General features: G+C 52.8%; 1 protein-coding gene across 1 annotated transcript in view; it reads right to left on the bottom strand.

Annotated features, from left to right (window-relative positions):
• Positions 1-5565: 5565 nt before the first annotated feature.
• EMWEY_00012260 (hypothetical protein, conserved) overlaps positions 5566-12500 on the bottom strand; it is a gene marked incomplete at both ends in the record, with an annotated part of 7668 nt that continues 733 nt past the window's right edge. The window contains 4 exons of the mRNA XM_013479099.1: positions 5566-5787; positions 6462-6521; positions 6871-10821; positions 11036-12500. The exon at positions 11036-12500 is cut by the window's right edge and continues 80 nt beyond it. Coding sequence (XP_013334553.1) covers positions 5566-5787; positions 6462-6521; positions 6871-10821; positions 11036-12500 — 5698 coding nt within the window. The remainder of the gene's footprint in view (positions 5788-6461; positions 6522-6870; positions 10822-11035) is intronic.

Raw genomic sequence — 12500 nt, 5'->3', positions numbered from 1 at the left:
TTTGAGGTGTATGTACACACTGCTCGTGCTGCTGCTGTGCTGCTGCGTCTATTTAAGCCACCTAATAGTAGCAGCAAAAAGAAAACCACCAGCAGCAGCAGCAGCAGCAGCAGCAGCAGCAGCAGCAAGGGTGCAGCAGCAGCAGCAGCAGCACCAAGATTTATACCTAAAGGGTCTATAGGTTATGCTGTTATACAAACATCGCACCCAATAACATTCCTTCCTCTCCCTCATCAGCAGCACAAGCCTGCTGCTGCTGCTGCTGCAGCAGCAGCAGCAGCAGCAGGAACAGCAGCAGCAGCAGCAGCAGCAAAGAGGGAGCAGCCTACTGTCCTTAGCCGTATTATTCTTAGGGATGGCAGCAGAATAGCAGCAGCAGGAATTATTATAGGAGAAGGAGACATTATATAAATAAATAAATAAATAAATAAATAAATAAATAAATAAATATATTTATTTATTTATTTATTTATTTATTATTTTTTATAGACAAAAAAGGAGACAAAAAAGGAGACACTTTTTTGTCTCTTTTTATTTAGGGTATTTGCTGCTGCAGGCAGCAGCTAGCTATATATAATATATCCTTCTTGCTAGCTAGCTAGCTAGCTAGCTAGCTAGCTAGCTAGCTACACCCTAAACCCCAAACCCTAGGTAGGTAGGTAGGTAACTAGCTAAACCCTAAACCCTAAACCCTAGGTAGGTAGCTAGCTAGCTAGCTAAACCCTAAACCCTAGCTAGGTAGCTAGCTAGCTAGCTAAACCCTAAACCCTAGCTAGGTAGCTAGCTAAACCCTAAACCCTAGCTAGCTAGTTATCTATTTAGCTGTCTAGCTAGCTAGTTATCTACATACTAATTAATTAATTAATTTATTTATTTGTTTATTTATTTATTTATTTATTTATGTAGCTAGCTAGCTGTTTACTTGTCCAGTTGGAGATGACGGTTGGGGTGTACGTGCAGCTAAACCCTAAACCCTAATTACCTGTAAACCCTAAACCCTAAACCCTCGTAAACCCTAAACCCTCATAAACCCTAAACCCTACTTTGCAGTGTTTATTTTAATAATTAAATAAATAAACAATTGTAAACAATTGCCGTAAAAGTTTGCTGCTGCTGCTGCAGCACTGCTGCTGCAGCGCATGCAGCAGCAGAAGCAGCAGCTGTGGGGCCCCACAGCAGCAGCACGAGCAGCTAAATACCAACAATTGCCTCAAGACGAGCAGCAAAGAAGGCAATGCTGCTTAATTCGTGCTGCTGTATGTACACCCCAGCCCCTATGCTGCTGCTGCTGCTGCTGCCGTTGCTGCTGCACTGGGCAGCAGCAGCAGCAGGATCGTTGAGCTGCTGCTGCGGTGATTGGGATATGCTGCTGCGGCTAGCAAGGAGACACAGCAGCCGCAAGGACGGTAGCTGCTGCAGCAGCTGCTGCAGCAGAGGAGACAGGGAAGCAAGTTTGCTGCTGGTTGCTGCTGCTGCTGCTGCTGGTATATGCAGCCCCGTGTCTCCATAGATGCTGCAGCCAGCAGCAGCAGCAGCAAATCCTTCTGCTGCATTTGCATGCAGCACACGTGGCCCTATATCTAACCGTTGTCCTCGCTGCAGCAGCAGCTCAACTAGCTGCTGCTGCTCCTGCTGCTGCTGCTGCTGCTGCGGGTATAGGCCTAATGCCCGCAGCACCAACTCCCCTACTAAGTATAAACTACACTGCAGCGTGGCAACAACTAGAGGCAGCACCTGCACACAGCAGCAGCAGCAGCAACAGCAGCAGCAGCAATAGGAGCAGTAGTAATTGCAGCAGCAATAGCAACAGTAATACCAGCAGCAGCAGCAGCAATAGCAGCAGCAGCAATAGCAGCAGCAGCAACAGCAGCATAATTAAAAGAAGCTAACCTGCGGCTCTGCAGCAATAGCAGCAGCAGCAGCTGCTGCTGGGGCTTCTAGCAGCAGACGCAGCGTTGCTGCTGCATGCAAGGCGGTGCAGGTTGCTGCATGCACTGCTTCAGCAGCAGCAGCAGCCAGCTGCAGACACAAAAATGCAACAGCAGCAGCAGCAGCAGCAGCAGCAGCTAAGTTTGGTGACCCCACAGGCAGCAAAGGAGACAACAGCAGCAGCAAAGGAGACAGCAATAGCAGCAAAGGAGACAGCAACAACAGCAGCAAGACTGCAGTAGCAAGACACTTACTGCTTCCATGTTGCTGTTGTTGCTGCTGTTGCTGCTGTCTCCGCAGCAGCTAAGCGCGAATGCCTCAATACTGCTACCTGCAGCAGCAGCAGCAGCAGCAGCAGCAGCACAACATATAAGACACCCAATCTATTTACCATGTTTGCTGTTGTTGTACTTGCTGCTTCTGCTGCTACTGTACTTGCTGCTGCTGCTGCTGCTGCAGCAGCAGCAGCAGCAGCAGCAGCACGAGAAGCATCTGCTTACCTATGACGCGATTTCCTGCTAGGAGCAACGCCCACTTAAGGGAGGGGGCAGGCAGCAGCTGCTGCAGCAGCAGCGCAGCAGCATCTCTTGTATCTGCTGCTGCTGCTGCTGCTGCTACTTGTTGCTGCTGCTGTTGCTGCAGTTGCTGCTGCGATGAGGAGAGAAGCAGAAGGTCTGCTCTTGCGGCTGCCTGTCCTTGTTGCTGTACTTGCTGCTGCCTCTGCTGCTGCTGCTGCTGCTGCATGCGCCGCAGCAGCACCTCATCAGGTCCTACCTTATCCGTAGCAGCACACAGCAGCAGCAGCGCCTTCAGCAGCATCTGTCTTGCTGCATGGAAGCACAGCAGCGGCTGCTGCTGCTGCGGCAGCAGCAGCGGCGGCGCCTCTGTCCTTGCCTTTGCTGCTTCTGTTACTGCATGCAATAGGTGCCTATACACCCGAAGAAGCTTAAGCAGCGCGGTGTATAAGAGAGGTCCTGCTGCTGCTGCTGCTGCTTCCCCTCTTATAGGACCTGAATAAGGATATATTGCTGCTGCTGCTGCTTGCTGCTGTTCCTCTGCTGCTGCTGCTGTGCCTGTAGTAGGTAGTATGCTGTCTCCATTTTGCTGCTTCTGCGGTAGTCCAGCAGCAGCAGCAGCAGCTGCTGCTGCTGCTGCTGCATTCATGTCCGAGGAATTCTGCAGCAGCAGCAGCTGCTGCTGCCATAAATCTGCCAGGTGTACGCACACCTGCAGCGGCGCATGCAGCAAATCCCCGTGCTGCTCTACCCACAGCAGCAGCTGCTGCACCAGGTGTACTGACGGTCCCTCCGCGAAGCAGGTTAGCAGCCGCTGCAGCAGCAACAGCAGCACAAGAAGCAGCAACAGCAGCACATGAGTCACCACACCGTATACTAGTCAGCAGCAGCTGCTGCTACAGGAGCAGCAACAGATCAAGTGGCAGCAGCAGCAACAACACCGCTAGGAGCAGCAGCAGCAGCAGCAGCAGCAGCAGCAGCAAGTACCTCAATGATCCTCAGCATGTCTGCAAGGAGGCCAAGAGGAGGCAGCAACACAGCCAATCTACCGAAGGTAGCAGCAGCAGCAGCAGGCAATCTGCGGTGCTGCAGCTGCTGCTGCAGCAGAGGCAGCACAGGCTGCAGCCGCGCCTGCTGCTGCAGCAAAGGGCTCAGCAGCAGCAAATCAAGTGCTGTTTGCTGCTGCCATAGACGCTGTGACTGCAGACCCCATACAAAGTGCGGATCCTGCAGCAGCAACAGCAGCAGCAGCAGCAGCAGCACATGAGTACAGCAGCAGCTGCTGCAGCAAGACGCAACGAGAAAGTGTTCTACAGCTGGTTGTGCAGCAGCAGCAAGTGCAGCAGCAGCAGCAGCAGCAGCAGCAAAGATAGCGAAACACAGACAACAGCAGCAGCACCAACACCAATACTAGATGCAGCAGCAGCAGCATAGGCAGCAGCAGCACGACTACTACTAGCAGCAGCAACAACAGCAGCAGCAGCACTTCTGTGACGTACTAGGCATAGAAGAGAGGCCAACTGGCAGGTAGCTCTAGCTATGTTATTTTGCTGCTGCTGCTCGTGCTGCTGCTGCTGCTGCCGAGGTGCCTGTACACCTGAAAGGTGTACCCTAAACAGCTGACCAACAGCAGCAACAACAGGAGCAGCAGCAACCTCTCCTGTGCTGCTGCTGCTGCTGCTGAGCTTGTGCTGCAGCAGCAGCTCTCTAGGCAGCAAGGAATTCGCACGCCATGGTCCTCTGCCGTTCTGCTGCTGTTGCTGCTGCTGCAGCACGGACTGCAGCAGCAGCAGCAGCAAGCGCAGAGCAGCAAGAGGAAGACAGCAACGAATACCTAATATTTCTATTAAGGTAGGATCATCAGCTGTCTGTACACCGCGAAGCTGCGGTCGTTGCTGCTGCTGCTCAGTCCACCATTTGGGGCTGCTGCTGCTGCTGTTGCTGCTGCTGCTGCTATTTTGCGGCTGATTAGCATCGAACAGCAGCAGCAGCAGCAACGTTAGGTATCTATTCTCATCTAGCAGCAACTCTTGTACGAATGCAGCACAGATAGGGCTAGCAGCAGCACTTGCTGCTGCTGCTGCAGCAGCTGTTCCCCCTCTCCTTTGCTGCTGCTGCTGCTGAGTAGCAGCAGGCAGCGTAAGCAGCAGCTGTAGACTACCATACAGCAGCGCTCTTGCTGCAGGAGGCAGCAGCTGGGGATAATCCGTCAGCAGCAGCAAGATTTGCTGCGTTTGCTGCAGGGGGAATGCTCTAGATTGCATGCTGCTGCTGCTGCTGCTGGTATCAGCTGCCTGTACACCCCAAGCTAGCAGCAGCAAATGCTGCAGCAAGACAAGACCATACACCTGACGAGGGCAGCAGCAGCAAAATCTTTCTCCCTTAAAGCAGCAATCTAATTGTTCTGCTGCTCTCTGTGCTAATAGACCACAATTGCTGCTGCTGCTGCTGCTGCTGCTGCTGCTGCTGTTGCTGCTGTTGCTTAAAGCTCCAGCAGCAGCTGCTGCAGCACGTGGGAGGAACTGCTGCTGCTGTAAACCATACATGAATAAGTCCTGCTGCTGCTGCTGCTGCTGCAGCTCAAAGCATGCAGCAGCAAGCTCAGGTAAGGAAGATAAGGCACAATAAAGAGCAGCACGAAGGGAAGATTGATAAGTAGTCCTGAATAATTCTATCCATAATAGTGTTGCTGCTGCTGTATATATTTGCTGCTGCTGCTGCACCTGCTGCTGCTGCTGCACCTGCTGCTGCACCTGCTGCTGTTGTTGGAGGGGGATAGATACAGGTAATATACCACCAGCACGTAGTATACGCTGCGCATGCAACAAGAATAGATCAGGGCTCAGCAGCAGCCACACGTTGCTGCTGCTCCTACCGTTAGGTGCACGCTGCAGCACACCACATAACCTGCAGCAAATAGCAGCAGCAGCAACAGCAGCAACAGCAACAGCAACAACAGCAACAGCAATAATAACAAGGGTAGTATTATTGAGGAAATGCATGCACAACATCTGTGGGGTGTATAAGCAGCAGCAAAGCTCAGCTAACTTAATGAAGATATGATCCTGCCAGCAGCAACAGCAGCAGCAGCAGCAGCAGCAGCAGCAGCAGCAGCAGCAGCTTACCTGCGCATTTCTCTCCTAGCAAGTTTAACAGAAGGTAATGGTGGTTGTCCTTCGATGGTTTCCCAGCATAGAGGAGCGAGGGCTTGCTGCTGCTGCTGCTGTTGCTGCTGCTGCTGCTGCAGCAACATATTTAGCTGCTGATCCTCTATATCTGTATCTACAGCAGCAACAAAGAAGAACAGCAGCCGCTGCAGCCCGGATAAGATGTCCCTCTGTCCCTGCCTAGCAGCACTAATAAGGAGACAGCAGACACGAGCTAGCTGCTGTCTCCTTTGTCTATCATTATGCTGCTGCTGCTGCTGCTGCCATACAGCAGCAGCAGCAGAAGCAGCACCGGGTATGCTGCTGTTGGTGATTGGTGCTGCTGCTGCTCTTGCTGCAGCGTGCTGCACATCTAGACGACATAACTGCGTGCATGCAGCTAGCAGCAGCAGCAGCGGGGGACGCAGCAGCAAAGGGACAGATGCATGACGCAGCAGCAGCTGCTGCTCAAGGAATCGGTACCTCTCTGGCCATAGTATACCTACTGCATGCAGTGCAGCACGAGCTGTCTGTGCATGCGCTGCTAGTAGCTGCAGCAGCTGCAGCGCAGCAACACTGCAGCACAGCTGCGTATACACCGCAGCAAGCAGCGGCAGTCTCTCGCTGTCTCCTAGGAAGCAGCCGCTGCTGTCTACAGGATGAGGGGGTAGGTCCTCTATGTCTTGCTGCAGCAGGGGCAGCTGCTGCTGCTGCTGCTGCTGCGCAACAGACACAACAGCAGCTATTATGCTGCTCTCTGTGTCTAGACACCGCGGATTCCATTGCAGCTGCTGCAGCGGCTGCAGCACTGCTGCTGCTGCTTTTGCTGCAGCAGGCAGCAGCAAACCCTCGCTGCATAGAGGCATCATACCGAAGGAAGGTAGACTTGCTGCTGTTGCCCTGTTGCTGCTGCTGCTGCTGCTGCTGAAGGCTAAGCCAAGCAGCAGCAGCGGGAAAGGTACGGATGTAAGAGGAGCACCGTCACCGCAGCTCTGCTGCACTCCCTGCAGCAGCAGCAGCAGCAGCAGCTCCCTTAGGGAGGTGCTGCTGTATCGAGACACAGCAGCAGCAGCAGGGAGACACACAGCAGCACCAACAAGTGTCTCCTTAGGTGGAGACCAAGGAGGCAGCAGCCAAGCAGCACGAGGAGGGAGAGGCAGCAGCAAGGACATCTCTATTGCTGCAGAAGCAAGTATTGGTGCTGCTGCTGCTGTGTCTGCTGCAGCAGCAGGTCCATAGAATTGTTGTGTCCTGCTTAATACAGGACGAGATATACTAACATTCTGCTGTTGCTGCTGCTGCTGCTGCTGTTGCTGCTGCTGCTGCTGCTGCTGCAGCGCAACACAACGAGCTAATGCTGTCCATGTTGCTGCATCTGCTGCTTCTATTAGTGTGTCTTCTGCTGCTTGCCAGCAATCATCAAGAGCAGCACAGATAGGTAGTCCTGTTGCTGAGGATACAGCAAGTAGCTGCTTCCTATTGCTGCTCCTGTTGCTGCTACTGCTTTTGCTGCTGTTGCTGCTGCAGTCCGAGCAGTTGCATGCACTGCTGCTGCTGCTGCTGCTGCTGCTGCAGTCGTCTATTTCGCGTATTTCTTGATAAAAAAGAAATCGTTGGTCGGACTCAAAGAAGGCACGAGCTTGTGCTGCTCCTAATTCCCAGCTGCTGCTGCTGCTGCTGCTCTCCTCATCTGCTGCTGCTGCTGCTGCTGTTGCTGCTGCTGCTGATGTATCTAGATCCGCTAGACTCTGCATGCTCCTGCGGCGACCACCGCCACAGGCAGAAGCAGCAGCAGATATACCTCCCCTAGGGGAAGGTGTAGGGGCTTGGCGCTGCTGCAGCTGCTGCTGCTGCACATGCTGCTGCAGTAGCCGCTGCTGCTGCATCCTCTGGTGCTGCTGCTCCTGCTGCTGCTGCTCACGTAGCTGCCTAAGGACATGAGCCCATTTGCTGCGCTGCTGCTGCGTAGGCTCAGACACAAAGAAGCAGCTAAGATTATTAGATGTTAATGGATCTAATAGGGCCTCTGTACCTGTTGCTGCTGCTGCTGCTGCTGCTGCTGCTTGCTGCCTCCATTCTCCTGCTGCTACTGTTTCATCCTTTAATGCTGCTGTTGCAGCAGCACGCATCTGCTGCAGTGGTAAAGGATTTGCTGCTAATGCTGCAGCAAGATCATCAGCAGCACGCTGCTGCAGCTGCAGCAGCACATACACCGCAGCCTTCTGTACAGATAGAGATTGTGTGGGGTGCAGCAGCAAACAAATATACCAACAATAAGGAGGCAGCAGCTCTCCTCTTCCTCTTGCTGCTGCTCCTGCTGCTCCTGCTCCTGTTGCTCCTCTTGCTGCTGCTGCTGCTGCTGATCCTGTTTGCAGAGCTACAGCAGGTAATGTTAGCTGCGCATGCATTGGCTGCAGCTCGAATGCCTCAACAATATTGCTGCTGCTGCTGCTGCTGCTGCTGCTGCAGAGGAAAGGAAGAGAAGCAGCAAATGAATGTAGATCCTCCATGTGTCCACCAGTTGCTGCTGCTTTTGCTGCTGCTGCTGCTCTTGCTGCACCTATTTGCCATTTATACACCTCAATAAACAGCAAATCGCGCTGCAGCAGCAAACGCAGCAACTCCATCCCCATGCTGCAGCAGCGCTCCCTATAGTGTGCTGCAGCAGGAGCCTCATCCCCCTCTACCCAGCAGCTGCTGTTGCTGCTGCAGTTGCTGCTGCTGCTGCAGTTGCTGCTGCTGCAGCTGTTGTTGTTGCAGTTGCTGCTGCTGTAGCTACTAATTCCACCAGCAGCACCCCACCAACCACTACCACCACCACCTGCTGCTGCAGCACCAGCTGCAGCAGCAGCAGCAGCAGCAGCAGCAGATGAACAAGTAAGACGCAGCAGCGCAGCAAATGCAGCAGAACGATTAGATAGAAACTTAAAGAAAGCAAAAGCAGCAGATCGCCAATCAAGTGTTGCTGCGTCACTAAATGGTTCTGCTGCTGCTGCTGCTAGGTCTGCTGCTGCTGCTGCTGTTGCTGTTGCTGCTGCTGCTGCTGCAGATGATGATGATGATGATGATGATGATACAGGAGGTAAACCTGAAACATCTACTTGTCTTGTTGTCTTCTCACCACCTGCTGCCCCTGCTGCTGCTGCTGCTGCTGCTGCAGCAGCAGAACAACCAGCAACAGCAGGAAGAGGACCACGAAGAAACATTCTTATTATGCGCAGCAGCAGCAAACCAAGTCTCCAGTAGCGGCAGCGAGGGAGGTCTGGTTGAACAAATTGCTGCTGCTGTTGCTGTTGTTGCTGCTGTCGGTGCTGCTGCTGCTGCTGCTGTTGCTGTTGCTGCTGCTGCTTCATTTGCTGCTGCCCAGGACGATCTGCATGCGGAGCAAATACCTGTATAAATACCTCGAAGGTAAATGCACAAAGTTTAAGCATTGCTGCATGCGCTGCAGCAACAGAAGCATCAGCAGCAGCAGCAGCATTGCTGTCTGCTGGTTGTGCTGCTCCTGCTGCTGCTGCTGCTGCAGCTGCAGCAGCTGTTGCTGCAGTTGGTGTTGCTGATTGTGGTGTTGCATCAAGTGTAGGATTCCCTGTAGCCATAGTAGGGTCCCCTAATCTTTGCTGCATTATCTGCTGCTGCTGTTGCTGTTGCTGCTGCTGCTGCTGCTGCTGCTGCTGCTCTAATGCAAGACAGAAGCGCAGCAAAGATGCATCATAACGTCTTCTTATGCCTATTCGCTGCAGCAGCAGCGCAACACAGGTAAAGAAAGTAATAATAAGTCTACCTGAATCAGCAGCAGCAGCAGCAGCAGCAAGATCTATCCTTAATAAATCAATCATATTACCTAACTGCAGCAAAACAGCAAATGCATTTGCTGGATTCCTCGTGCTGCGCTGCAGCAGCAGCTCGAAGCAAGCTGCCTTTATTGCATGCAATTGTATAAGAGGGGAAGGAGAGGATAGATGCAGCACTGCATGCACTAGATCTAATGTATGACGAGGTCTATGGTAGCTGCTGCTGCTGCTGCTGCTGCTGTTGCTGCTGCTGCTGGTCCATGTTAATGCCTCAGGGAGTAACGGAGGAGACACAGGAAGGGACAGCAGCAACCAGCTGCTGCTGCTGCTTGCTAAGAGAGACAGTGCAGCATCAAAGGCAGCAAGGAGACCCCTTGGGTATGCACCTCCTTCCTCTAATATAGATACTTCTCCTTCTTCTCCTGCTGCTGCTGCTGCTGCTGCTGCTGCTGCTGCACTAGTAGTACTACCACCAAAGAGACCCGTACCTCCCAATCCTCCTCTCCCTCCTGCTGCTGCTGTTGCTGCTGCTGCTGCTGCTGCTCGTGTATCGTCATATAGTATCTGCTGCTGCTGGGGTAATGCAGTATACTGTCCCCTAACAGCAGCCTCTAATTGGTGCAGCAGCAGCAGCAGCAGCCTGCTGTGCTGCAGCAGAGGTATAGATTGTATACAGCAGCAAATACGACGAGCAGCAGCAAATCCTCCCCATGAGGATAATGTGCTGCAGCAATCTAGTAAATAGATCTGTATATTGGGGTGTATATCCAGCTGTACCCCTACAGCATTTGCTGCTGCATGCAATAGACTACGTGGTCTATTCTGCTGCTGCAGTTGCTGCTGATTATTATTATTATTATTATTATGGTTATGGTTAGGATAGTTCATCTGCTGCTGCTGCTGCTGCTGCTGCTGCAGCTGTACACCATATACCTCCAGCAGCAACACTACTGCATCTACGTATACACCTGCTGCTGCTGGATGCATGCGCACTAACATAGATATTAGCTGCAGTGCCTCTATTAGTAGAGGAGCATCATTTATTCGTTGCGGTGTATATGCTGCTGCTGCTGCTGCTGCTGCTGTTGCTGCTGCTGTTGCTGCTGTTGTTGTACTGCTGCTGCTGCCGCTGCTGCTGCTGCTGCTACGGGTACCCAATTGATGCTGTATTAATACTGACCATAGATCAGAGGGCCCCTGGGGGCCCCCACAGAAGGCAAGACTAAGTATCTCGTGCTGCAGTTGCAGAGACACCTGAGTAACCTCTGTATCTGCTGCTGCAGCAAGAGGAAGCAAGAAGCAATGGTGCAGCAACTGCAGCACAGGACGATCTAATACAGCAGCAGCAGCACGTCTGCTGTCTCCGCAAAAGACACCACTAACAACAAAATCCATCACACACTCTAATCCGTCTCCTGTACGCCATAAGCTCCGACCCTGCAGCAGCAGCAGCAGCAGCAGCAGCAGAAACAGCAGCAGCAGCAGATGCAGCATGGGTAAAGGGAACAAAATAACAGCAGCAGAAGCAGCAGCAGCAGCAGCGGAGTGAATAAGGAAGACACACAAAAAACTGCAGCAGAAGCATGAGCACACAGAGACAACAGCAGCAACAGCAGCAGCAGCAGCAGCAGCAGCAGCAGCAGTGGCTTACTTGCTGCTGCAGTGTCTGTATAAGTGTTCTTGTACTACCTATATCTGCAGCAAGCTGCTGCAGCTGCTGCTTCTCTGCTGCAGCAAGGGCCCCCAAGTCATCAGCAGCAGAGAGGAGGCCGAAGTCTGTAAGGGTGGGGGCCCTAAATTCATCTAGCTGCTGCTGTATATTCTGCTGCTGCTGCTGCTGCTGCTGCTGCTGTTGCTGCTGCTGCTGCTGCTGCAGACTACCACGAGGGACAATCCACCGCAGCAACTTTGGCTGCAATATTACTAACACTAATTCACATATTCTTGTAGATAGTTGCCGCTGCTGCTGCTGCTGCGGCTTGTGCTGCTGCTGCTGCTGCTGCTGTTGCTGCTGTTGCTGCTGCTGCAGTTGTTGCAATTGTTGTTGAAGATGTATATTATGTCCTCGTTGCTGCTGATCATCAACACCCAGTCCCATCTGCTGCAGCAGCAGCTGCTGCTGCTGTTGCTGCTGCTGCTGCTGCTGCTGTGTCCTTGAATCAAAGTCTTGTGCAGATGCAGCACGACGACCAGCAGGAAGAGCAGCAGGAGAAATAATATGCGGCAGCAGCAGCAGCAGCCGCTGCAGCTGGTCTGCTGTTGCATGGAAGGAATTGAACAGCAGCAGCAGCAAATCAGTAATTGCCCAGACACAATCTATGTTGTGCTGCAGCATAAGTGCTGCTATTTCTGCTTCTATACCTGTAACAGAAGCAGCAGCAGCAGCAGCAGCAGCAGTAGCAGCAGCAGCAGTACCACCTCCTGATTCCCCATCTGCTGCAGCAGCAGCATTCTGTAATGCTACAGCTTGCTGCTGTTGTCTTTGCTGCTGTTGTAATAATAATTGCTGCTGCTGCTGCTGCGGTGTATCTGCAGCAGCAGCAGCAACAACAGCACGCATTAATGCCTCCATCTTCCCTATTAATGCATCTATTAGTCCTTGCTGCAGCAGCAGACAGAAGAACATAAGAATAACTCTTGTTGGTTGTTTTTCTGCTGCTGCTGCTGCTGCTGCTGCATCTGCTGCTGCTGCTGCTGATGCTGCTGCATCCAGTGTAGGGGCACCAGCAGGGTGCAGCAAACCAGCTAAGGTGCGCAGACACAGCAGCTGGTAGCGCTGCTCGCGCTGCAGTGCATGCAGCGGCAGCAGCGGATGCCACAGTACATGTCCTGTTGCTGCTGCAGCAGGACCTGCTGCTGCTGCTGCAGCTTCTGCTGCAGCAACAGCATCATATGCAAGTGCAGCACACTCTCCTGCATCTATATTCAGGTGTACAGACACCTCATCAAGAGCAGCAGCAAGTACCTGCCAACCAGGCAGCTCCTCGCGCAGCAGCAGCAGCAGCTGCTGCTGTGTCTGTGCTGTTGCAGGACCAGGCCTCTCTGCTACATGCAGAGGAGCAGCAAATCCTTCTTGCTGCTGCAGCAGAGCAGCAAGTGTCTCTACCTCTAATATA

Source organism: Eimeria maxima, genomic scaffold (genome assembly GCF_000499605.1).
Source record: "Eimeria maxima Weybridge genomic scaffold, Emw_scaff89, whole genome shotgun sequence".
In the NCBI taxonomy this organism is placed as follows: Eukaryota; Apicomplexa; class Conoidasida; order Eucoccidiorida; family Eimeriidae; genus Eimeria; species Eimeria maxima.
The sequence above is the reverse complement of the archived record's forward strand: the minus strand, read 5'-3'. Positions and strand labels throughout refer to the sequence as shown.